Consider the following 26879-nt stretch of genomic DNA (forward strand, 5'->3'; position numbering starts at 1 on the left):
CTCACAGGCACTCTACATTTGATTAGAGGACCTGCTCCTTAGCCAACATGATGGCCCTCGTAAAATGCATAACTAGCGTAATAAAAAGTCCCCTTGGGTTTACTGAGCAAGGACAGTCTGGCTCTCAATGGTGTGTGTGCGCGCATGAGTCTTTTTTATAGTCATTTCTTCTTGAGGAAACATCTATAAATACCTTCTTTTAATAGCGAGGTTTGTGATGTAACCTTGCATAGCTCATCACATATGTCCTATGGAACTTTTCTAGTGCACGTCTACAAGCTGCAGCCCAGAACAAACTTTAGCGTGCCGATCTTATTTACACAGCCAGCCTCTAAATGAAAACACGTTCTACCTTCAACTGTGTCAGGCTTTACTGTACCTGTGGGGCAGCTTCTCCCGCTTCTGGCAGAATGATAACCCACAACTGTTCCTAGTGAGCGGCCCAGAGAGATCAGAGAGGGGAGGAAAAGGGAGTTATGTTTTCTCTTCTTGGTGCTAGGCATAAGTGACTCGTGTGTGTGTGTGTGTGTGTGTGTGTGTGTGTGTGTGTGTGTGTGTGTGTGTGTGTGTGTGTGTGTGTGTGTGTGTGTGTGTGTGTGTTTTCACAACTGCAAGGTCATCCAAAACAACACCTGTCTTCCGAACCCTTCCATTTATTAGAGCTGCTAAATCATGTTGTGTATTTTTGCAGCACAATAAAAGTAGGTTACTCTTTTGCAGATGATGAAGCAGATAAATATATGATCTTGAATGCACACCAGGGACAAGAAAGTACAAAAGAAAATGGGACCCGTTTTCCACTTCTCAATCAGTCTCTTTCCTCCTCTTACCTTCCTTTTTTTTTTTTTTTTTTTTTTTCTTTTTTTTTTAATCTGGCAAAGTCAATGGCCAGAGGAGGAGCACCAGTTCTCAACTGTGCAACTAAAGAAATATTGGAAAAAAAAATGCAGGATTTTTCAGGATTGTATTGTTTCATCAGGCATTCACATTTTGTTGTCTGGCCCTGTGTAAAACAAAGAGTTGAGACAGAGCCCAACCTGAGAGACATCCAGCACCACTTTTTTTTCCAGGCTGTTGCATTACGGTCTGAAAGATTTCATCACCCTCGGTGCTTGTCAGAAGCCATTATGAAGAATCCCATTTCCCTGTGTGTTTATCGCACAGGAGAGCAGGGATATCATCAGCAGCCTCCGCCTCTCTGTCCAGACACAATAGGCCTGGCCGGCATCGCTGTGCCAGCCTGTCAGGTCCCGGTGCCAATCCCCCCCCACCCCAGCGCCCCACCGCCGTCACCGCCGCCTCCAGCACATCTGGCTCGTTTATCACTCTGGCAATGCCCTCCTCTATTGCCCCGGTCACAGCTATCTTGGCAGGGAGCTCGTTACGTGCCGGGGGCCAGCAACGGGGGCAATCGTTTCCTCGATTATGAGCCAGACGTCTAAGGACGCATGGGAACACAAAAGGGAGCGAGAGAGAGAGAATAAGAGAAGGAGAGGGAAACTATGCCCTCACTTCCTGTCCTTTATCTGGTCTTGGTCACCTACTGTGCCCTAAAAGCATTTTGGGAATGGACGACCGTGGCGTCGGCTGTATCACCGTCTGCCACTGAGGCACACTGTCAGTAGCCGTTGAATTTGATGGTAGACGGAGAGGTTGAAAACATTCTCGCTGCAGCGCGTGCTATTTTCTATTTCAATAAAAACAGTGTCCCATTTCTTCCACAATGAAGCAAAAGATTGGAACATCACGTTATCTGACCGCCGCCTCACAGCAGCCACACACACACACACACACACACACACACACACACACACACACACACACACACACACACACACACACACACACCCAATAAGGAAATGTAAATCAGCTGCCGTGGCGAGAGCAGGACACAGATGCGCTTCGCTTTGGCCGGCACTCCATTTCTCATCCTATTAACTCCCTAATCAGACCGAGATGAGATTTGAAATGAGACGAGCTAGAATGGAGGGAGTGTTAGATGGAGACAAAGAAAAGGTGTGGCGTTGGCACTGCAGCCTATTGAGAAGGCGGAATGAGTCCTACATGCCAGGATCATAAGAACATTGTTCTTTTCCCACTCAGTTTGTCAATGGCTAAAAACAAACCGGTTGATGAATGAGGCTCCAGGCTTTAGACAGGTCCAGGGAAATAGTTTGCTTTTGTTGGTATTAGGGAGGGTCACATCTCTCTGCTAAGCCTGAGGTAAACTGTGACATTTTGGCAGGCAAGATCGATTTCATTAAAAGGATGTTTGTTTTATTGTTGAGCAAGGATTTCAAGCACAGAGGCCAGTGATTCGACCCTGTGTTGAAAGCACTAAATCAAAAAAGGTGTGAAACATAGTTCCTCAGATAATCCTCCTTACGTCACACTTTTTAGATTTTCATTTTACTTGACGCACATTGGCATGAGAGGGATTTTATTGTGTTCTTAACGTGGCGCTTACTCCTCCTCCCCGTTTGCCTCAATGAGCGCTGCAGGCTCGCACAATTAAGTTCAGCGTAACCAGCTGACTGTTTGAGGGATGTTGTCCCAATTATCTCGAAGCAAAAGCATTCAGCTGTGAAATGATGCCCTCTGTTGCACGTTCTGCTGCATGCTCTTTATTTAGCCTGCATTCGTGGTTATACAGGAATGCCAAAAGTAGGGCAACGGTCAAGACTTTTTGGCAACAGCATTGTCTTATTTTGTCTTACACAAACTATTATAAATGCACAAACTTGCCGACACCAAGACAAAAATCGGGTTTGTGATCTAGCCATTGGTGACGCATATGCGGATCCGGACACGGGACTTTGAAGTGGAACTGATCTGTTTGTGCAAGTGGTTCTTGCACGAGATCCATTTGTATTGTTGAACCTGGAACGATATTTTAAAAGGTAATTATCCTCGATAGCACAAATTAGTAATTACAACAAAACGAACAAAGCTGTGTGACATTTGATCGAGATCATCAAGGATCCTCACGTCGTCATGCACCCTCTTTCACAGTGATGTCCCTAAATGAGTCAAACAGGAAGCTCTTTAAATGTCAAGTTAACGCCACCGGCGCCCTCTGCTTTCATCAGCCGTCTCGGTGGACACCACGCGAGGCTTCAACCTGTGACCCGGCTCATTACAGTTCCCTCTGCCAGCAGCAGCAGCAGCGGGGCTTTCATGGAGAGAACTAATGGGGTAATTAGGTCACTCTATCAAAGTCAGCCCTCTCAATGCCAGCCAATGCTGCAGTCTGATGACTTGGGTGAGTTGCGCCAAGTCAGCAGAATCCGGTACACATTAGAGAGTTGGAAAAAGAACTGGACGCAGGCCTCATTGTACCTTTCATCCCAATTTAACATGTCATCAGTAATGCATCAAATATGAGCATGGCTGGATGTGTGTGCTGTGCAAACACGGTGTGTCCAGAACTTTGAAGGCCTTTCCATGCACATGTCAGTGAGAAAGAATTGCTCCACGGTAGGGGGGGGGGTGTAGCCCCCACCTCGACTTGAACGCAAGAAAAATACACCTTTTAATATTTAAACTTTATGGTTGGCATGATATTTGTTGTTTAGTTTTATCTATATTTTGGAAATACAAGAAGTCTTCAAAATAGATTTTGGAGCATAACAAGATCTCGATTTAAATTTCTTAAACAAGTGGAAGAAATCCCATGCATGATCAGCCCAGTGTGCTGGAAAGAGTTACGGGCGGTTCGAATTGGACATGACTTTAACAAGAAAAGTCCGGAAGATTGATCCCCTGCTGTCCTGCGTCAGTCCACAGCAGCTTTAAACGGTGCGCGTATGAACTCAGCCGTATCCCGCTGTTTCTTCAGTTTTAAACACTCTGCACGCTACAGTGTCAACAGGCGGACCACACACTTCTGGGATTAATAAAACGAGGGCTAATAATGAATGGCACCGTTAAAAGATGAAGGCTCGGGAGCTTAATACTGTGTGTTTATGTGCGGAAAGAGAGAGACGGAGAGGACGAGAGAAGGGTTAATTCAGGAAAAAAAAAGTGGGTAATAAACTGAAAGTGGAATAAAAAGTAGTAGGAAAAAAAAAAAAAAACACAGAAATGGACGCTGAATTTCCAAATGAGGATCCAAAGTGGAGGAGATATGTGGAAGGTTCAAAGGCTTGGAGCGAGCGGGATGTTGCGTTTGACAGTTGGCTGGGGATTATGCCAGCCGCCCTCTATGGACACACACAGATCACATGAAGGCAAATCAATCATAGCTAAAACACGTTCCCAGGGATTTAAGTTACAGTAAAGCTTAAAACAGTCAAAGTAGAAACAACCTGAAAGTAAATACAGAAAGTACCCCCATGGAATTAGCTATTGTGTCATTATTCAGTCCGAGGCAACTTGCCATGATACTTTTTTTGCCGGCCTTTAGTTTAGCACATGTCATAGTTAAAATGGCCACAAATAAAGAAAAATAATATCAAAATCTTGCAATTTGACTTATTTTATATTCTCTTGTTGAAGCCAGGAAATCTTCCTGATCATATTTGGCTGGTGTAAAAAAAAAGTGGATGAATTCATCCAATTTGTCTTTTTACTTACAAGGAGATGTGGGAGCAGAATAGTCCTCCCTTGTTGTAGACGTCTGGCTTGTCAAACACAGGTGTGACTCGTAACCTTAATTAGCTCCATCGTTAGTGTGATTAGTTCCACCTGTGCTTCTCCTGCCAGCAGTCAGAGGGTGCAGAGAGAGGTCCAAGAAATATCTAGATTCTAGAGTTAAGTTCGTTTTCAAACTCGATGACCAGAGCAGATTCATAGATACCTGTGGGAGCTGTAGGTGCCCATTTTATGATTTATGGAGCCAATAACCTTATAGTTTGAAATCACAAAGCCAGCTCATTTTAAGAGCTGTCTTAGTCAGAATAATGCCCTGCCAATAATCCTCCGACCATAAAATGACAATGTAAGCTGGAATTGTTCGGAAAGTCAATGAATCAATAGTTCAGTGGAGAGGTTAAAGGACTTTTTGCAGCAATTAAAGGGTGTAGTTTAGTAGGGAATTATTCAGTTGTTGGGTTATTGAAGATCTATTTTCAACCGACAACAGAAGACTACTGAAACCAGCAATCGTTTCACTTCAGTCCCGGTCCATCAACGTGTTGCTTCTCAAATTGCACAAGGGATTGGTGTGTCCAGTTGGCTAGAAAAGCTACAGTTCTTTGCTGCTGAGTCTGTGCATTCATGGTCACCCATCATTCAAAAGCAGATCCAGCCTCCGTCCTCGCATGCTCGCAGGTGTGAGTTGCGTGATCGATCGGGAAGTCAGTTAAGGAACGATTTAGAAATGGACGAGGCAGCGAGGGGTAAAATGAAGCTCATTCACCTAAATACCACAAATGACTCTCTGGCTGCAATTGGCTTATCTTCCGATGCCAAGCAGAATTGGATTTCTCAGACAGTTTCCTCCCTTGATGGGCAACGTGGGCTATCCATCAATAAGCGCACCCCCCCCCCCCCCCCCCCTTTTAAGAAGCACTCTCTCTTATCCTTTGTTTGCTGCCTTTCAGTATGCAAATCAATATCCAATTTTTTTTCCACTCTCACTTCCCCGCCGCTCTTCCGAAATGTTGGAACTCCTGGAACTGGCCCTTTTCCATCTCTCTATCGACAAGTGGCTTTCTGTGACTAGCTGTGTCTACACTGCCTCACGAGGGAACATGCTTTTTCCATTTGAGATATGCAGAAATCAGCTGGAGCCAGTAGGTCACGGGAGTCAATGCTAAACCTCTTATTCTAATCCTAACATGGGTTTGTTATGGTTAACTTGTTGTTTTCCATCATGGTTCCTGAAAGCGGGCACGGCCTTACTCCAGCATGCTCATTGTAAGAGAGGGAGTGTTTCTCTCAAAAGTTTATTAATGAGACAAATGAAAGCTTGTTCTTTGTGCTCCGTGTAGCTATTATCTGCCTATTGTGCAATTCATTCAGTGCGGATTGTACAGAGAGCGTAAATTATTACTGTAGCAGAGTAAACTCAATTAGGAGATAAAAAGAAAAGTCGGGCTACACTGGATCAACACTTTGAGTTATAGAAGACATTGGAGGACATCAAAGCCAATACAACGACAGACTACTTATACGTAAACTATCCTCCTGCGCTGCACTTTCATACCAAACAGTACGAACGGCAATTAAATTATGAAAGTACGCACTTGTGTATGTGCACACACACATATCTGATTCCCCCCTGTGCAGGTTCAAATACAGTTCATATTGCTCTGAAAATAGGAAGTGAGCAGCATCTCTGTGCTCATCACTCATGATGTAATGTCGTTTTTGGTCCATTAGGTAAACTCTGTTAGGAACACCAATAACGGCCACTTTTCTTAGTCAGGACTGCGGCCGCCTGTCTCCGTCAATAAGCCCGTATGACATTTCAGTTTCATGTTAATGAAAGACATTTCCCTCCCGACCGTCAACGACGAATGTAATTCAACGAGCCGCCGGTCAAAAGTCAAGGACGTGATCGCGCGACTGTATCTCCATTTATGCATCGAAGACTGATTTCCCTGAAGCGTCACCAACCAAATGTCCTCTCATGTTTCCTTCCAAGTGCAACAACATTCAGCTCAGGCCACCGTGACAACCGGTTGCGTGTGCCAGTTGGTTTAAAAAGGTGTTGCGTGACAGAGGACCTAATGGTGATCATGCTGCAGAATTAATGCTCTTGTGAGTTGCGAACAGCATCTACATACCAACACAATAAGTCTTAAGCTGATTAACAGTCACACTCGCTGCAACCCTGACGGGCAACAAGGACGGACTTAGAGAGAAATCCTCTCGTGCTTCAAATGAACTTCAAAGTTGACCTCAACCAGGTCAGAACCGAGGCGAGCGTGATTCACTAATATGTGGAAAGTTGTAGTAATAATCTTTACTTCACATCTTTGTGGAAGTACGTTGATTTCTTTCTCTACTGTGTGCGGCTCTTCTCTTTTTACACACAATTTATTGGCGAACCAAACGTGAAATTCAAAATAATGAGTCTGCCACCAGTTTGAACATCGCATATCCCATTAAAAAATGATTATTTCTTAATGTAAATAGGCACATTGTGGCTGACCCATTACAGCGCCCAGCTGTCCAAATCCCAACGTGTCTTTCATCAGTACGAATGTTATAGTTCACTATTTTATTGTAAGCCGAGCTGTGTTGCTTCTGGCTATGATGAATTTTGATTTTAAGAAGTATGCTAGTTTTTTCAAAGAACTGTATAATTGTACGTGAGTGTGGTCTATGCCCCAGGAAGCTATCAAAAACATTCCAGAGATTGCGTTTCACAGTTTCTCTTTCTGTAGGGGATAGTGGGGTAATACATTTACAAGCTTTTTCTTTATTTCAAAAGGTGGCTTTATAAATCAAACCCTAAAAGCTCATACCAAAGGACCGGAACATCCTTTTTAATAACTTGTTGTCTACAGTGACCCCCCCCAATACATTTGTAGGACCAGTGTTGCCGATTCAGCTCTCATCAAGACCTTGACAGTTATTGAAATAGCTTTGGTATGCAGACAAAACATTGCGGCTTTGACGGAGCTCTTCTGGACTAAAATGTTGATTTAGGTGTTTTCCTTTAGCATGACTTTTTTTACTCTCTCCTCTCTTTTCAGAAAAAGAACGTCAGTGTTTTGCTGAGTCTCGGCGTCCTGGCTTCCTGGGGAGTGATCCTGCTGTCTGCTCGCCTCTACTGGATGGGTAATAAGCCTCCCAACTTCTCCAACTCTGACAACCCCGCGGCTGACTCGCCACATTTTCTCACTCGAACACTGACGTTCCTCCACCTGCCGGTCGCCAACGCCTGGCTCCTCCTCTGCCCCGACAAGCTCAGTTTCGATTGGTCCATGGATGCTGTGCCCTTGGTCAGGTCCTTGGCCGACTGGAGGAACCTTCACACTGTTGCCTTTTATGGTGGATTTGTCCTCCTGAGTTTGTTCGGCCTCCGCGGCCCCAACTCCGCATCCAAGGAGACCAATGGGAAAGCCTATGTCACTAATGGGAAATCAATCAGCAATGGGAATGGTTACCATGCCCCTGACACAAACCATAACACAGACCAGGGGCCACCAAAGACCACCCTTAACGGGTCAGCTGGAGTCCACCACTACCCTCCACGGACGTCCCTGCCCCCCACAGAAAGCCTAGTACTATTATCATTAGGGATCGTCTCATTGCCTTTCATCCCAGCCACAAACCTGTTCTTTTATGTAGGTTTTGTTATTGCAGAGAGGGTACTGTACATCCCCAGTATAGGCTTTTGTTTACTGGTTGCTGCTGGTGCAAGAAACTTGTACGTCAGACTGAGGACTAGAGGCTGCAAGGCCTTAATGTTGTGTCTCTGTGCGGGACTAGTGCTGCTGAATGGACTCCGAACTGTTCAAAGAAACAGGGACTGGAGCAACGAGGAGAATCTCTACAAGTCTGGGATTAGTGTGAATCCTGCTAAAGGTAAGAGACGGGCGACGGTCCTCTTTAGGGATGGGTATCAAAGTCCCGCCCCTTCAAGGGGACAACTATGGGACCTTATTTTGGCGTGCGAAATTATCTTTTAAATTGACAAACATAATACGTATAGTTCATGGAACAATTCAAACGGGATTTAAAAATTTAAATAATGTACATATTTTTTCCGAAATAAGTTTCCAATGGAGACAGCAGAGGGGGAGGGACTTCTGACTGGAATACCTGCACAGCACTGAGTTTTTAAAAACTGCCAAGCACCAAAAGCCATTTAAAGCAATACAGTATAACTAAATAAAGAAACAACACATTCTTCTTCTTGCAAATGAAACGTTCATAAAGCAACAAAACACACAATTGTTCAATTGAATACATTCTAACATCTCTGCTTGGGAAACGTTTGTGTATATTTGTCATTTGATCGACTAATCTATTCTATTTTGTTTTGTTATTTTTATTTCAGCAAGTTGACAGCAATAGCACTTTTAAAATGAATACCAACGTTGTGTATTTGCGCTCTGAAAGTGCAACTTTTGACTGACACATGTCTCCTGTAGCCTGGGGAAACTTGGGGAACGTACTAAAGAACCAGGGCAAGATGGCGGAGGCGGAGAAGGCGTACAGAAACGCTCTGCACCACCGAGGGAACATGGCCGACATGCTGTATAACCTGTGAGTGTTAAAGAGTCCTCCTGTTTGCGAAGTCCTGAAACGAACGGGTTCCGATTCCTCCCATTCATCGCTTGAGATTGCAGTGGCAGAACAAGAAAGGCGGAAGGGAGAAAGGGAAATAGGATACTGAAAGAGAGAGTGACAGACAGGAAGATCTTACAGACAGCAAAAATAGATCTAATACAAGAGGAAAAGAAGCAAGTGAGACACAGAGCTCAAAGTGTGATGCAATAGTGTGACGAATAGGAAATAACCTTGTGTGTCCCTGGTGGCTCTTTGTACCTTCTGCTGCTGATTTGTCTTGAAGTCTTGGTTTGCAGGGCCTGGTGGGGGGGTGGGGGGGCACAAGGCCGCCGCCGCCCCCCCCATCCTGGAACACAGGGTGTTAAAGGTGCCAAAACCTCATAGCAGACCCATGTCTCTCATGCTGACACTGTTTTTCTCCCCACTTCTCTATTCCCTCTCAAGTTACGGGTGTCAGGAAGCTGGCAACGCAACATAGGGAACAGTGAAAAACCTATGCATGGTGTTTTGGCATTCTTTGAAGCTGAGGTGCAATTTAAATATTATGGATGGTCAGGTATATTGGAGGTCATGCTGTGGTAGATTGGGTAAATGATACAGTAGCTGCTATAGTTTTCGTTGTTTTATTTCTCAGCTTTCACCCAAAGTCCCCTCATCACTTTGACGTGCTGTAATTTTGGGTAAACCTTCACATATTTAAAATACCAAGACAAATCCTCAGTCATGCAGTTGATGCCGTTGTAAAATGTGTCACATTTTTGCATTTTTTTTTTTTGTGTCTTTTAGTGGCTTGCTGCTGCAGGAGAATGAGCGGTTTTCTGAAGCACTGCAATACTACAAACTGGCCATTGGGAGTCGGCCAACACTGGCATGTAAGTAAACTAAAAAAGGTCCTAATTTGTGTTGGTGGTTGAGATCAGAGGAAGAGTTATAAGCGATTTAGATTTTCTCTCTCATTGATTAACCAGATGTGAGCCAAGGGCCGTTATTGGATCGCCGTCATGGTCCAATTTGAGTGCTGACTAGGATGTTCTTTTTCCACATACTCATTTGGAGGGCCATATTCAGGCTATTTCAGCTTGACGGTGAAATGATGAGATTCAATCTCACACTTGAGTGGCCGCATGTGAGATGAGGGCTCGTCTCTTACTGTACCAAGGACAATTTGTATGAGAGAGGACAGGACAGGTTCCAGACTGCTTTTTCAACTTGATAAGTTATCTTCACTTCGTCCTTCGCTCCATCTTTTATTTTTTGCGCCATTTATTTCTATTTCTCACTCACTTTTCGTATGGTAATTTAATCTGCGTTTGACCTCTGTACGGTCTCCCTTCTGCTGTATTATTGCATGTCCATCTTCCCCAACTGGATGTGTGACTGAATCAGGAGGTTGAGAAATGACGTTATTTATTTGTTGGGATTGTATTGTTCGTCTGTTTATTCAAAGATCTATCAGGGAATGTGTGAGTGACAGCCGGTTCTAATCCTGTGGTTTGAAATTGCATTGGCATGTTGTGCCGTTTAATTCATTTCCCGTCCTCCTCACAGCGGCCTACTTGAACACGGGAATCATCCTGATGAACCAGGGCAACCTGGAGGAGGCCAAACACACCTTTCTGACCTGTGCCGACATTCCAGACGAGAACTTGAAGGACCCCCACGCCCACAAGAGCTCCGTCACCAGCTGCCTGTACAACCTGGGAAAACTGCTCCATGAACAGGGCCAGCAGGAGGTTAGGACTCAAAGCTCAACCATTTCAAATCCAAACAAAGTAAGAGTCCCTCATCTCTATTATGCTGATGCAAAGCAAAAACTGCCCTGTTTTCCCCTACTTCAGGAGGCGCTGTCTGTTTATAAGGAGGCGGTACAGAAAATGCCCAGACAGTTTGCACCGCACAGCCTTTTCAACATGATGGGTAAGTTACAGTTGGAGCCTGTTTCACCCTGAGTCTTTGTTAGTGATGCAGAACTGAAATTGCAGTATAAAAAAAAATCACTACTTGACGATATCTGCTTTGAAATGAGTATTTTGATGAGGGAACGTAGCCATTTGATACGTATAATTATGGAGAACAACGTCACGCTTGTTTTGTGACGTGAGTAAAACCTGGTACAAGTTTGGCTTGAGATTCAGTGATTCATTTTACATGTTTGTTTCCATCGTAGATGTTGGTCTTCCATTTCATCTGAGCTTTGAATTGAATTCAACAAATTGAGATTAACTCGCTGCCAAAAAAAACCTCGAGAGGACTTGAACCACCTGTTTGATTCCAACACTGCGCAGACGTTGTGTCCTTCTTGCAGAGGATTGAAGCTAATCCGTGCAATAAATCACATCCCTCTCTTTGTTATTGTAACACTAATTACATTATTGGAAGCTCATCCTGACGGCACGGTTGAGATTGCAGGGAGATGTCTGCATATATTCCTTGGACAAGCTAAATGAGAACGGGAAGTGTGTTTTGTCAGGTGGCGGGAGGGGTTGATGGAGGGCAGTGTTTGCATTAGTGCGATGTCCAGGGGCTTTGTTTAAACTGATGTCATTTTACCCCAGAGGCCCGCAGCATGTCCTCAGATCAAAAGGAGTCTTAGAGAGATTTACACACAATTGTTCTTTCAGAAAAAAACTTTTTTTTTCCCCCCTCGGCTAAATTGATTTATTCATTCAGCGTGTGAAGACCTGCACCTGTTAGAAAAACAGAATTATTTCAAATTTTTTTTTGAGAAGCTGAAGCTTCAGAATGTATTTAGACCCCATTCACTTTTTGCACACTATTGTGTTGTAGATTCAATTTAAAACTGATAAAATTGACTTTTTTTTCCCCCCACCAATCTACACTGAAAAGACCATAATGGCGAAGTGAAAATGACATCATATTCAGACGTTTTGCTGCGGCGCTCCAAATTGTTGGCAAAGGAACTTCCGTTACGTCTTTGTTGTCTTTGATGGACGACGACTTGGCTTGCAATTGTCATTGAAAGACCAGGACACCACCTTGGTTTGGTCTTTTAATGTCGAGGACACATACATTAGCACAGACGAAGTTAGGGTCGCATTTCTACTGCAACACATTGAACAACCGCTGCTCAAAATGGACCACATTTGATTGATTGATGATTCATAATCATCCCCCCCCAAAACACAAATTGTGACTGTTGCTGTGTGCTCTGTTTCAGGAGAGGCCTACATGAGGCTGAACCGGCTGGAGGAAGCAGGTCACTGGTACAAAGAGTCCCTCAGGGCCAAGCCTGACCATATCCCAGCCCACCTTACCTATGGCAAACTCCTGTCCATCATTGTAAGTCCCATTACTGACACACACACACACACACACACACACACACACACACACACACACACACACACACACACACACACACACACACACACACACACACACACACAGGGAGAATCATGAGGCAAGCCAAAGCATTATCTTAACAACGATTGCAGTGGCTAACTACCTGGCAGAGTGTAATTAAACGTGGACCTGAAGTGGCAGAGTGGAGTGATGAATAATGCATACCGAGTGACTTATGGGAGCAAAGCGATCGATTTCTTCTGCAGAGCCTGGAGAGCCGTGGTAATTGTTATGAGGTGTGAGCTTCCGACTCTGAAATATGCATGCTCAACAATGTCCTCTCCCCTGATCAGAAGTCAGCAAGAGCAATTCATGAATATATCGTTTGACCTCAAATGCTACTTGTTAGTCTCGTGATGGAAGCGATAAATACTTCTTCGGAGGCCTTGAATCAACCCTGATCCAGGACCAGTGCCAAACAGATGAAAAGAACAGGCCAATCGTAGAGGCATGAAGTCATGTCTGAAGGTCACAGACGTGGGGATGAAAGCTATCCCTCTGTGATTGGACGGTTTCCAGGTCACCTGTGTGTTTTCTGTCCCTCACTGTGTATACACATGTGAGGGAAGACATCGAGGGCGCACAAGTTTGCCACAACTTCTCTCAAATGTTACCTTGCCGTTCAAATGTTGTATTTCGACAGAACAACTTCCCCTCTCCGTCCTCCCACCAACGCTCCCATTCCGCTGAAAACAAAAACACGTTTTGGGTGACAACAGATGTGTTCACAGCTGCGTCAAGTTCAGACGTGGGAGTTGAACTGTGTGCCCTCTGCGACCCCTCCAGAGATGTTTGACCTCTTCCCTTCCACAGCCTTTGGGTGCTGAGGAAACCAACCTGCAGCGCCTCACTTGCAGCTGCAAACCCTCACTGGATGCAAACCTTAGTACTGATCATTTCCTCTTTTTGTTTAAAGATTTAAAGATATGCATAGCACACACACACACACACACACACACACACACACACACACCACATGTAATGCACAGGTTCAGATCAGTGGCTGGACATCTGCTGTGCTCCCTCCGGCTCAGGACTGCCGATCCATGCAGGGCCCTGATTCTCAGAGAGGCCCGCTTCACTGCTACAGGGCTTAAGGAACAGGAGATTGGACGGACCCTGGACAACGGGCCAGTGGACAGGCTTATAATGCAATTACTCTCCTTCCTTATTAAATCACTCCCATCAGCTACATTTTTGGCTGTCCTGCCGCAGTCAATCGACAATACAGACACGGGGAGGGAAAGGTCAACCTGAAGTCTTGTCCTGCGGTTCACCCCAACACGTGCTGTAGGGCTGTTTTTTCTTGAGTAGTATTACACATCAACTTTCAAAGTGTCCATCTCCCCCCCTTCTTAAAGCCACACGATAATAAAGCCGGACCCTGATAGTCTTGTGCCCATCCACATCCCTCAACAAATAACAAGTGCACCTCCTGAAGCCACTAATTTACCTCATTCTTCCCAACGTCACAGTGCTCACAAATAGGCCTGGTGTAACATTAGAGCCCTGCTGTCTGTCGGAGATCTCTCGCCGGAGTCAGAAGGGTGTGGTGTGCATTAGGGAAAGTTGTGGTCAGTCAACGCTAAGCTGATTTATGAATTCGAACTCGGCTGTGTTTTTAGACATAATCGTCGCTGATGCTCAACAATGCGAAAAACATGATTACGCAGCGTTAAATCTGTTTAAAAAAAAAAACATACCAGAAAATTGTTTTTAGATAGTTGTTTAAAAAAAAAACACAATTAACTTTGGCCTGAATGCTTTCATAAATCATTTAAATGAGGACTTCCTCCGACCGAACTGGACTGAACCACTCTAATTTCTGATGGATGTCTGGGGGAAAGGGTTCATTGAATGTAAAGAGAAAAGTGCCAAAGAAAATGTGAAATAAGCCATCGAGGCCCCATATTCGCTCATTCATTTGGAGGGATTGCGGGCATGGGGGAAACCTAATGAAGCAAATGTAATGGGCCCAGTCCTCTCATTTCATTTTGCGTGGCAAATCCATTGGCAATATGGAAGCAATCAGTGCTGAAGCATGAAACAAAAGAGGTGGAGAAATTGAGCCTCATGCACACAGAAGCTATATGTTTCGCAGTGTGGTTGCAGGCACACACACACACACACACACACACACTTTTTCTGTAAAGGTTAGGCATAGGAGGTGGGTTACTATATATATCCAATAGCCAGCTATTTAAGCCCAATTCCTTCGGGTTGCTTCACGTGTTTGGAATCCTGCAGGTCTACTATATTTATATTGTGGTCGACAAAAAACTTTAGGTTAAAGTGTGTCTTGTAAAAAAACGAAATATACTAAATAAATACATCAAAGTGTTACAGGTAACAAAACAAAATATTGTGCAGAACTATTCCTTAACTTGAATATCAGGTGTAATTTCCCTCCTTTTTCTTTTAGGGGCAGAAGACAGAAGCAGAGAGGTACTACCTGAGAGCTATTCAAATAGACCCGAGTAAAGGAAACTGCTACATGCACTACGGTAAGAAGAGATATCAAAGGTTGTCCTTCTGTAGAAAAGGCAAACATTTTCTGCAAAGCCTGTTTGAAACATTAGAATCATAAAAACATGGATGCCTGTGTCCTCGTAAATTTCTCTTGTAGTTGGCAGAGCTATGAGAATATAATTTAAAGTCCTTTCGCGACAAGCTATAACATGCCTGATTGCCTGTAATTCAAACCTCTGCCACGCCGCACTTGTAGGCTTTACCGTAATGATCGGACTTTGCTGCAGTAAGCTGTACTCAGGATGATTATTAGGCAGGGGTCTTTAGACTCTTTTATCCAAGACCTATACTTTGTAGTGTCACCTTCAGACCCGGAGTCATTAAACACACCAGCTGCTCTTGCACCTCGTGTTGTAAACCACCCTGGATCCAAGCTCATAGCTTATGTAACCTGATAGGAGTCTTGAACAGAAACAAAGCAGCGTGGTAATCATTTGGAAGCGTCAAATACTCAAAAAAAAGTCATGTTTTGGCAATCCCTGCACCACTGTAACAGATCTGTGGATGTGTGAGATCATGTCATTTTCTTTTGGTGTCGGTGCTGGGAGTGTTGGAGCTGCACACATGCAAGGCTGTGTTTATCTGAGTGGGGAGGCGGGGATCAGAGTACATTGTTTACCCTTCGTAACAGAGAGTGAAATGCCGCGTTGACGCTCTTGACGCCGTATTTCACATCAGTTAGGAGAAACAGGCTCCTTGCCGCTCCCATGTCGCTATCTTCAGGATATTTACAGGAAATGAAATCTGTCCTGAAAGCACCATTGTCCCCTTCTCCTCGTCCTTATCTCTCTCCGTTCCTCCCGGTGCTTTCTCTGCGCTGGATATCTCGGGGGTTGGAGTTTAGCTCGGCCCCCAGCGAGGGGTATGTTGCTGTCTTTGGACCGAGCCGTTTCCCCTTACACTCTGATTCTCCCTCTCTGGCTATTTTCTTTTTTCAATGTTATCTTGTAGCTTCTTGCTATAGGTGATGTGTTACTTGGGCCGGGCCCCTCCTTTATCGCTAATCTGGCTGCTTTGGCAATCCCGGGTCCACTGGATGAGCACCAGGTGTTAGTGTGTAAGGAGAGATGGTATCAGTCCACTTTGTAACACAACGGATGCACACCAAACACACACGTACGAGAGAGTGAAAGGAAGCGAGGACACAGAGGCTGATAGCTGAGACAAGGGCCCCCCTTTTCCTGCCATTGTTCACTGTAACTCATTTTAATGCAAACTGTCCCTCATATCAACCGCTTCTAAATGGTCTACTTTGGTGTCTAATGGCTTGTTTTTGAAAGCTGCGCTCAGGTGCATATAGTTAGCTTTCAGGACAAGAAAAGCCAACAGAAACACACCTCAATGGAGCTTCTTTGCATTCCCCTCTTCCCACATTCGGCAGCATCTGCGGCCGAGCCCGGCTGTTAATTTATAGCCGCTGAGGCAGGCACTTGCGGGTGCCGCACCAGGTGGCCAGACTCCCACAGGAAAAAAACGCATGAAATACCTCCGTCTCATCTGTGCTCTCAAACGTCGCCGAGCAAAACGACAATCCTTTCACTGTCTCACTTTCCTCCCGCTGCCTCTGCCTCCTCGTTGCATTTCCTGTGGCACTCTCCTGCGTCATTTGTCTTCCTTTGTCTCCCCAATGATCTCCATCTTTGTCTGACAGAGCTACAATGCAACTGCTTTCGTTTTGCTCACAATGACGACGCTGACGTGCTGTATTTTTAGCATCTATACCATTTACCATGTTTACCATCTTAGCTTAGCGCGTTAGCGCGCCAAGTTGTATTACATTTTGACCTGATGATGGTGCTGGATGAGAGATATTGCAATTCATACCGACGGGGGACATGGATGGATTGCCATGAAATTGAATCCAGACTTTCAACAGTTGTTCATTTACAACCAAAAGGGTCAACCTCATTGTGTCTCTAGAGGAGAATTCAGGGATCAGCAAAGTCATTTGGAATCATCATCTGGGGACCATCAATAACTGGCAAATTTCATCTAGTTGATATATTTCAGTCTGGACCAAAGTGTTGGACATTTGCCATCACTAAAGCCATACCGTTGCTAAAACAGCAGAACTTCTACTACGCCCAAGAAATGCATGCTCTTCCTCTGTCTTCCCTTCTCTCCAGGCCAGTTCCTGCTGGAACAGTCTCGTCTTGCCGAGGCGGCGCAGATGGCGGAGAGAGCTGCAGAGCTGGACGGCTCAGAGTTTGATGTGGTCTTCAGTGCTGCTCACATGCTCAGGTTGGCTAAAGTGCTGACAGACAACCACACGGCTTGAAAGTGGAGTTTCCCTCCTTGAAAAAGCATTTAGTACAGAAAATGTAATTATTGTATATGTCAAGAAATCCTGTATTTACAGACTTTGCTGCTTTCAGCGTTTGTGGGTTTATTATTTACCACTGCCATTTAATAACCGTCTTTTAAATATAAATTATACCGACGTTATAGAAGAGTTAATGCGTGCTCTATGGAAATCGCTGCCATAAAAGCGATTATGTATTACATATATAAACAGCAGTATAGTTTCAGTCTATCATAGTGATGTTTCAGTCCAAGGCTTGTAAAGACGCCATTGGAGAATTTTCCCTCAAAGTTTGGCAAGCAGGCGCGCAGACAGCGCATAAGTCTTAAAACGCGTCAACGGGGTCTGCAAATGTCCTCTATTGCCAGCAACTCTAGCAAATATGGGAGCGATGTGCCATTCCTTTTTGCTCTACATATCTGGAGAAGTCATTACTGCTCCCTAGCATCCATCTAAAAGGCAACGCCACAGAGGATTTGCAAAAAAGTTGAAAGTCTCAGGGTTTGGCTGAGGCTGAGCCAATCCAACTGACAGGTCATTCTAGCCGTGTTCTGGTCTGAATGGTCGTTTTCAGCTGAGACTGGCCAATTGGGGTTGGGTTGAAGGAATGTGACACACCTGTCATTAGCTGGATTTCAAACTTCAGCTGCGCTACTGATAATAACGGTGAGCTTTGCATATTGACAGGCCGTAACCAGGATTATAAAAATGAGCCGATAAGTCAGCTTTTCCTTTAAATGTCTTGCATGTACCGGGCCTACATTTCCCTGCAGAAAACCTCTTATAATTCAAATATTGTGTGTTGGTATATGATTTCTCCAATAAAGCAGTTTTTCCATGTTTTGGGTTAAACCATAATGCATGCTTTTCTGCCCAGTTTAACTTTCAAAAAAAACCTCTGACTTCCTGAATCTTTATTTACTCTGCAGCACTTGACCAAACAAAACAAAGAGCAAGGAAGCACGCTATAAGATGATGACTGTGATAGTCAGTCATGAACTCCACTCAACCCCTGATAGAGTGTTGCATGGATTCTCAAGGCATATTCTACTTGAGTCACGGTCTTATAAATATGAATTACCATGTCGGGAAAGCATGGTTTCCTTGACTTTATTAGCTTTGGCACTGCAAAGTCCGGTTGATGTACTCTTTGGATAAAGTTGTATGGAGCAGATTAACTGTTGCCATTTTATGAACCCAGCTGTAACACTGTGACTGCTTTGGTGGAGTGTGTCGAGCACAAACAACATCCATCGCTCCTCATTATACTCTAATACATAATAAATAAGGCGTAATGGAGTTCAAACCAATGAAGTCTAAATTGCATTATCAAGATACATATTCACAGTTATCACACCGCTAAGAAATGTATCACCTCTCACAGAACATTATTTCCTTTTGTTAGAAACTAAAGTATTTAACAAACGCATATAAAAAAAAAAAATATTTCAACATTGCTGCAGCCGAATAAGGATCTGTACCATCCGTTGGCTATTATGTTTATTCAGTAGTGTCTGAATACTAATAAGTTCATAGCTTGGTGATAAACACCTTTGTCTGCAGGAGAGAAATGTAACATCATTTTGGCATGAACTATTATTATTTAATTAGAAAATGAATGGCAAATTGCAACCTGGAGAGTAAAAAGTTTAGATTCTAAACAATTTGTTAAAAAGCAATGAGAATTTGCTAAAAAAAATACAGTTAAAGGCGTTCCCAACCCAATTCATTTCATCAGACTAACCTCTAATCTTTGCTTTTTCTTGTATTCATATTCATATTCATTCATATGTAGCCAGGGATGAGGGTTCGTAAGTTGACCTTGTTTCATTCACGAACCAAAAAAGGTTGAGAACAGCTCTCACGTTTTGCATAAAGTTGATTAATCCGGATTGTACCTGCTCAGTATGACGGTGCATTTGTATTTATGTTATCCTATATTTAAACAGTTAATCTCGGAAATTGAGATGTCTTTTTTTTTAAGAGAGACCTGTGCACAAGAAAAAAAGAAAAAAAAAAAACATACAGTATAAGCATAGACAAACACCGACAACACAATTTACATGAACAAATGAGAGATTTGAATTTCAACGTCAAGTATTTAAAACAAGACCTGACTATTCCAATTAGAAAGTAAAATCACCACCGAGGCTTTTTTTATTCATTAGCTGATTAGCTGCACAATAATGAAGGGAAACAATTACCAGACATTTGTATTGGTACAATTTTCTGAACATAAACTGTGTTATGTCACATTCTTTCTCTCTGTTCTTCTTTCTCTCCAGACAGGCCAGTCTTAATGAGGCAGCAGAGAGGCAGTACGAGCGGGCAGCCAGCCTCAGACCAGATGTAAGTACCTGGGACTCATGGGCCTGTTAGCACTTATCATGGAAATACACACACACACACACACACACACACACACACACACACACACACACACACACGCTTGCACTGTAAATTCAATTTACAGCATAATATGTGTTACCCATCATTCTGACACGATATTATAATACTGTTGTTCCTGGCAAACGGAGGGTTCTAAAATAGAAAAGTGTGTTCTGTTCATGGCTGTGAACTGGTGCCTCAATGTGCTTTATGCAAACACAACAGATCCCGAAGAGAGAAGAGTTCAGTGGCTACCGGTCGCCTGTTGTTGAATTCACCCATTCAGCTTCCGAGTAAACACTTGTTCATCGCGGTACAGTCGACCGGACAAAGCCTTGTGGGATGTGATGTCTGTCGATGTCCGCACACGCGGCTGAGGAAGCTGGGGGCTATTATGTCCAGTTTATGTGCATCAATCAGACACTTCAAAGAAAAAGGGGTCTGTGAGAGGAAACTGAGAGTCGTAGGAACCCCTGTGTTTTCAGACAAGACCCAGCAGAGCTTCCTGCAGTCATTTGTCATGCTAGTCTGCTTAGCGATGGTCTGCTCTGTGACTTATGTTGCAACAGGAGAGAGGGTTGGACTTTCATCTACATGCCTTTCACTGGAGTAATTAGTGTTACTATATATATATATATATATATATATATATATATATATATATATATATATATATATATATATATATATATATATATATATATATATATATATATATATATATATATATATATATATATAGTGTTCCCCCACCTTTTCTGTGTGGCGCTCATGCGACCGTGGTGTAGTTTGTTTATAGCTCAACGTTAGCTTTTAAGTTCTACCAATTGCGTTCACGTTTCAGAAATAATAAAAGTGGTGTTCCTTCGTGAAGATTATCTCGCTGAACAAATACGTGTAAGTATCATAAACTCGTTTTTTTTGCCACGGAGCCTTTTTTTTCTGCAATAATCCAAAATTCAACGGAAACAATCTCATTTTAGTCGAGGGAACCGGGGCGATGCTAACTTCCACGGTTGGCGTACAAAAATGCGTCATCTCTGCAGCACTCTATGGTAGCATATATTTCCTTCCTTCTTTTTTTTTTTTTTAAATTAGCTGAGCTACTGTTCTATTTTTTTTTTTCTCGTACCCCCTGGCAACTGCAGAACCACCATGGGAACAAGGAGGTCTACTAGCTGGGAATCACTGCTTTGAGCATCTTTAGATAAGGTCTGCCTGTCTGTTTCTATCCTGTTTAAGCCTTAAAAGCCGAGTAAATCCATAGAGGACACGATTACTGGTTGTCCATTTTAATTTGGAAAGCCATGTGTTTATATTTTATTCTGTACAAAAAGTAAGCTACCTACAAGTCATTATAATTCTCAGTGTGGAAGCGTTCATGTGCACATCCAGACAAGCCGAGGGCTTCTCTTGTCATTTGTCGCGAGTAAAGCTTCTCTTGTCGATGACATGTTCTATGCACACGTCTGCTTAGCGAATGACAGCCTCTCAAAATTCAACTTAATCCAGTAGCTTTCAGGTCGTGAAAGATTCAGCTCTTGCTGTACGCGTTAAGAAAGGAAATGAGTCAAATGTTTTCACTTTGCACACTGAAAAATGCTTTATTTACACCAAATTTACAGCAGACAGAGGCTCATCGCAAATGTAACGCTGCACTCTGAGCAGAATAGGCTGTTTACTGGGCAAAATGGGAATTCTAAGTCATTTTTTTTGTACGTCTTGAGGATCATAATTTACAACTTACGATATAATAATGGTTCAATGTAGCTCATAGGGCAGGATGCATCTCAAAAGCTGAAGATCAGATGCAGAAGCTAGCTTACCAATACTGTATATCCAACTTGCTGAAGGTCAAGAAGGACTTACATGTGTTTCACCCCTGTGATTTTAGTGTAGCAAGATGTTAAAAAGAGTAAAAAAAGAATTACTCAATTACTCTCTGTCTGCCTCCCTGTACACAGAACACAAGCAAGGCTCCATTTCTGATGATTTAGCCCAGTCTGTGTATTGCATATCACCCAGTTGTTTAGAATGGCAGAGGGACCCTCGTTTATCTTGCTTACTGTGTCTCGGATGCTTACGAAGTTGCTTAATGGTACAAAAAGCAGAGCAAGGGCTCGGAGCACTTTGAAATGGAACCGCATGATCGAATCAATTGTTGCGCTAGGTGAGAAAAAACAAACTCAACTGAGGGATGAGGGGGAGGGTGGGGGTGGGGGGGGGGTACTGCACTGTAGCTCCTCTCTCTGTCAAACTGCATTAATTAAGACGAGGTGAGAAAAACAAGCTGCCACTCCCAACTCTCGTCTCCTAACGCCGCTTGAGAAGTGGAATGTAAACGAGAGAACTATCAATGAGGGACGAACACTTGCGTCTGGGGAGAGAAAATCTGTGAAGTAGTTGCCAAGTTGCGAAACCATATGTCACGCAGCGAGGACCGCTTGGCCTGGGAACAAGGCCAGGTCCGGGGGATGAGGTGCCGATGGCTTTTAGGATGAGATTTGTGTGTGCTTGTTAGTTATGGCACGCTGAGAAGAATGTCTATTGACCTGGATTTTGTAGATTTCCACGACTGGTACACTATTCACAGACAGATGCTTTCAATTTGCAACTTCAGACGATGGTATTTTATTAAATAGCACTTCAGAAAGACACCTCTAAATTGGTTGTTCATTTATATAAAAAAATAAAAATAAAAATATATATATAAAATGGCCACCTATTTGTTCACTGTGGCACTGTCTAGGGACACCCATATTGTTTTTTGGCAATGCCTGCTACTGTGCTGCAAGAATTAGATTAGGGCTAATTTAATGCATGTTTGATTTTCTAAGCCTCAAGCACATTTCACCAAAGCCCTTGCCTTAATCCACCATCCATTAAAAAAAAAAAAAAAACCTGGCAAGCTTCCTAAAATGTGTGCATGTCTCACATAACTGTGTGTGTGTGTCAGATGTAGAACTGAGAAGGGCGAGTTTAAAATAGTTTACCCAGATAGATAAATCCAATGTCGACACAAGTACAGTAATCCTGTAAGTCCTAACAACTCACCATGATTATGGCATTTGCTCCACTCTGTCTCCTTTTCTCACTGGGTCTTCCTTCGCCCTCTCCTAGTACCCGGCTGCTCTGATGAACCTTGGCGCCATCCTCCACCTGAATGGGAAACTTCCCGAAGCGGAGGCCAACTACCTGCGCGCGCTCCAGCTCAAACCCGATGACGTCATCACCCAGTCCAACCTGCGGAAGCTGTGGAACATCATGGAGAGGCAGGGGCTCAGGATCAAAGCGTGGGCTCGGGATGCAGAACAGCGGCCGTTGAACTGAGAGAGTTGCTGCGCCGTTCCCTTCGTGATGCGTCCTCCAGAGCAGGACGGGATGAGAAAGAGCTGGAGGCTAAACGCTCTCTCTCTACGAGACAACGAAGACTCATTCTTTCGAGATGTGTCCTGTGATGCTTGTTGAAGACAGTTCGAGGCTCGGCATGTTTGGGATTCAAGGGTGTAAGAGGTCTGCCCAATAATACGTCACCACCAGTGCTGTGTGGCGGCTCAAACGACTGATGTTCCCTTTATTATTACATTTTATAAAGAAATGCTCAATGTCTTTAAAAGATGCACTGAAATCAAAGGCAAATAACTGCAAAGGTCCAAAAGAAAAAAAAAAAGCTCTCAGATGATTGTGATTTTGCTCTCATTAAAAAGCTGGGTATGTTTTAAAGCACTTAATTCAAAAGAGGATGTAGAAAAATGTATTTCAAGAATCATTTCTTCAGAAAAGTTGTCTTTTGATGAATGATGCCAGCTGGTTTGTGTTAAAGGTGACTCCATCGATTTTACACTTGGGAGTACCACTGCATACGTAAAAAAAAAAAAAAAAAAACCTTCTTGCATAAAATCGTGTGTGGCTGCAGAGAGAGCTGCGCAACGTCTGATGAATTTCCTCAAGTGATGTCACTTGAGTCAGTGTTGTTGCCGCTGCAGACTGCAACTCGAAAATGCAAAAAAAAAACAAAAAAAAGACTCATGAAGTTAGAAAGAAGTGAGCTTACCAGACCTCCGTAGCCCACTCCTCACCTCTGCTTGAGGCACAGCGGCTTGAAGCTACATTAGCTGCGACGGTCACGTTGCATCGTGGGTAATGTAGGCGCCAGGTTTTGACAAGAAAGTCGAACGTGCGAAATAAATAAAAGACACACTCTCTGGTTCTGCTGCATTTATTTTGATCCTCTTTTTACTTTTAAAAACAGTCTATCGTGAGTCCAACAATGTAATAGGATCGCAACGCTAAATCAGTGGAGTGTTTGATTACCCTCAGGGTTACTCTTAACATAGTAAATGCATAACATTAAAAGCATGCTAGTGCTAAGGCATCTTCAGGTACCACCCTCGAATACACTGCTTTTTAATAAGTTGCTCCAGCCATTTTAAAAGAGCACGTTAGAGCGTAATGCATATAGCCAACTTGCATTCTGTTGTCTGAGTCACTGAAGATTGTTTGCACCTGGTGCGTTGTCAATGCTTGCGACTGTAAACATGAGAACAGTTCATGGGACAGATTCCTCAGCGGTGCCAAAGCTTGTACCGAGTCTCTTTACGCCTCTCGTGCCGAGCGAGAAGTGAAATGTGTCGTGATCCTTGTGTCAAAACGAAGATGTTTCATTTCACGCGATCAAACTTAATTTATTAATACATGTTGTTTTGCGTGAAGAAGCCAACACTGTGCCGTCGCCGTCACGGTAGCGCACCCCCTCTCTGATTTCTTTCCACACACAGATAGGCTACAGTGTGCAACATGACAATTACATTCAAATGTTTTGTTTGTTTTTTTTTTGACGTGTATTTCTCTTCTCTCTGCTCAGGGACATCAGGTTGTGGTTCCTGTCACAGAATGGCTCTGTGACACAGAGAGAGCTTCTTAAAGTGATGTTAGGTGTTTTTCTGATGATCGTGATGTTTGGTTAAGTTATAGGAAACGTGTAGCTGGAAATGTGCTGTGTTTTGTAAAAGAAAAAGTGAACCTTTTTTTTTTTCCAGAATAAAAACATGACTGGTGCTGTCAGCAGTGTGATGTGCTCTGGGAAGCCTGTGCCTCTCAACAATATAAATTCAGTCCGCCAACCCACATGTGTATTTACGTAAACGCAGATTATGCACTCGAGTTGATATTTGGCCCGTAATCCTGCGACCGCATATTAGCATACACCACCATCTGTTTCTCACAGAGATTGGGAAGTGACAAAACCCATGCAATGTAGTTCCCAAATTGAAGCCAATATGTATATCAGGGAATATGTGAGTCTGCTGTGTTCAAGATAGCGTTTGTTTACTTCCCTAAAGCCAATATACAATTTTACAAACTACTTAGACTCAAGTTTGCAGTGAGCCAAGAGGAACTCCCCTAAAACAGGCAAGAAAACACCGGGAAAATATGCCACAACACCAACTGAATCCCCAACGCTCGACATTATTTCACCGCTGTAAAAGTCGAGCATTAAAACATTCTAATTAATACCGATGCTAAAACTGTAGGCTGCTACAAAATCTCTCGCGTTTGAAAAGTAACATTATTTAGTACTTCTCTAACACAACTTGTGTGAAATGGACCTTTTTTTTTTTTTTTTTTTTCTCCCACAGTAGCCATTTTGAGCTGTCAGAGAATCACAGGTGTAATTGATAACAGTAACGATGGGGAGGCAGGAGTCATCGTTAACGTCATTAATTACACCTGAGCCTTTCCTGCTCTTGACAGATTCAAATCTCTGCAGGGGAAAAAAGGTCGATTCAAAGCTGTATGCATATTAATTAAGGAATTAAGGAGTTTTCCTCATTTTCTTTTTTCTTTCATCAACACAGTAACAATTATTTTGTCACACAAAATAAGGCCATATTTCATGTTTTATAAGTTATGGTCCAAGCATAAACAAATAATATATTCCTTCAATTTTCCAAAAGTGAATTACAGACAAATGAATATGAATAAAAAGTGTCGTTATCTACTGTATGTCTGAGAGGTTTACCTCCCTGTTAGGGATGTACAGTGTCAGTCACAAATATAGAATATAGCATATTATAATCTATTCCTGAACTATTTCTTTTTGTGTCTTTGAAATGTTAAATAATGTAAAAAAAAAAAGGAAGTGATTTCTCTCCAGAGCGGTTACCTAGTCTTGTTTTCATTAGAGACAGAAAAGAATAGTCTCTCTCTCTCTCTCTCTCTCTCTCTCTCTCTCTCTCTCTCTCTCTCTCTCTCTCTCTCTCTCTCTCTCTCTCTCTCTCTCTCTCTCTCTCTCCCTAAATGACACAACACACAAGCGCCGCTCTCTGAGAGGAACCCCTAATTAGACTTCTCACAAACTCAACATGTTGATATCATCTGATCAAGCAGACTTCAAAGAGGTTCTAATCACATGCCACGGGCTTTGAGCGCACCACGCTGTAAATATTCAAAGAAGATATCAAACTTGACTCATTGACTTGCAAGAACTCCCAGCCCCAGTTTCAAAAGCATTTCAAACTAGAAGCTGGCATAAATCTGTGAGGACGTGTTTAGTTACGTAATAATAAGAACACTGAATCAAGAATGTATTTATCGTGCGCAGAAACCCCATCTGTCAGACTCATCGCTGAATCTGCCCGTCTCACCCACAGGACCAATGAAATCGCCTCATATAGTTTACTGAGAGATGATGGCCTGGCTCTGGGAAACGGCACCAACTACAAAAAACTACCAAGACCAGACCAGTAAACAGCCACATGGCCATGTGGATCCATACGATATTGAGCCAAAATAAATGAATACATTATTCAAATAAAAATAGGAGAGAGAGAGCGATTCATTTTTCTGGCTGTTACTAATCAAATTGTGAATATTTTTAGTTCATGAAGATTATGATGCAATAAGACAAATAATGTGCGAGTAAGTGCATTTCACTTTGGATTGTATAATGGGAATGTTATGGGTTTTCTTATCTTTTAATACAGTCAAATATTCCATGTAATATAATAAGGAATTATTGCATTATGGTGTGGAATGGATTCCACATGGACAGCAATGTGATTCCCATGTTTTATGCAATTGCGTACACAAGAGAGCATGGACATCA

At 43.1% G+C, this 26879-nt stretch overlaps 1 protein-coding gene across 1 annotated transcript in view; it reads left to right on the forward strand.

The window, feature by feature from the left end:
- tmtc2a (transmembrane O-mannosyltransferase targeting cadherins 2a) overlaps positions 1-24835 on the forward strand; it is a 47395-nt gene extending 22560 nt beyond the window's left edge. Inside the window, 11 exon segments of the mRNA XM_068717425.1 lie at positions 7647-8481; positions 9051-9165; positions 9976-10061; positions 10738-10922; positions 11028-11106; positions 12368-12489; positions 14975-15056; positions 17208-17322; positions 19669-19732; positions 22892-23059; positions 23061-24835. Coding sequence (XP_068573526.1) covers positions 7647-8481; positions 9051-9165; positions 9976-10061; positions 10738-10922; positions 11028-11106; positions 12368-12489; positions 14975-15056; positions 17208-17322; positions 19669-19732; positions 22892-23059; positions 23061-23096 — 1887 coding nt within the window. The 3' untranslated portion in view covers positions 23097-24835.
- Positions 24836-26879: the final 2044 nt, after the last annotated feature.

Source organism: Cebidichthys violaceus, unplaced genomic scaffold (genome assembly GCF_023349555.1).
Source record: "Cebidichthys violaceus isolate CVI_PGR_0920_01 unplaced genomic scaffold, fCebVio1.0.p SCAF_21, whole genome shotgun sequence".
NCBI classification, from domain to species: domain Eukaryota; kingdom Metazoa; phylum Chordata; class Actinopteri; order Perciformes; family Stichaeidae; genus Cebidichthys; species Cebidichthys violaceus.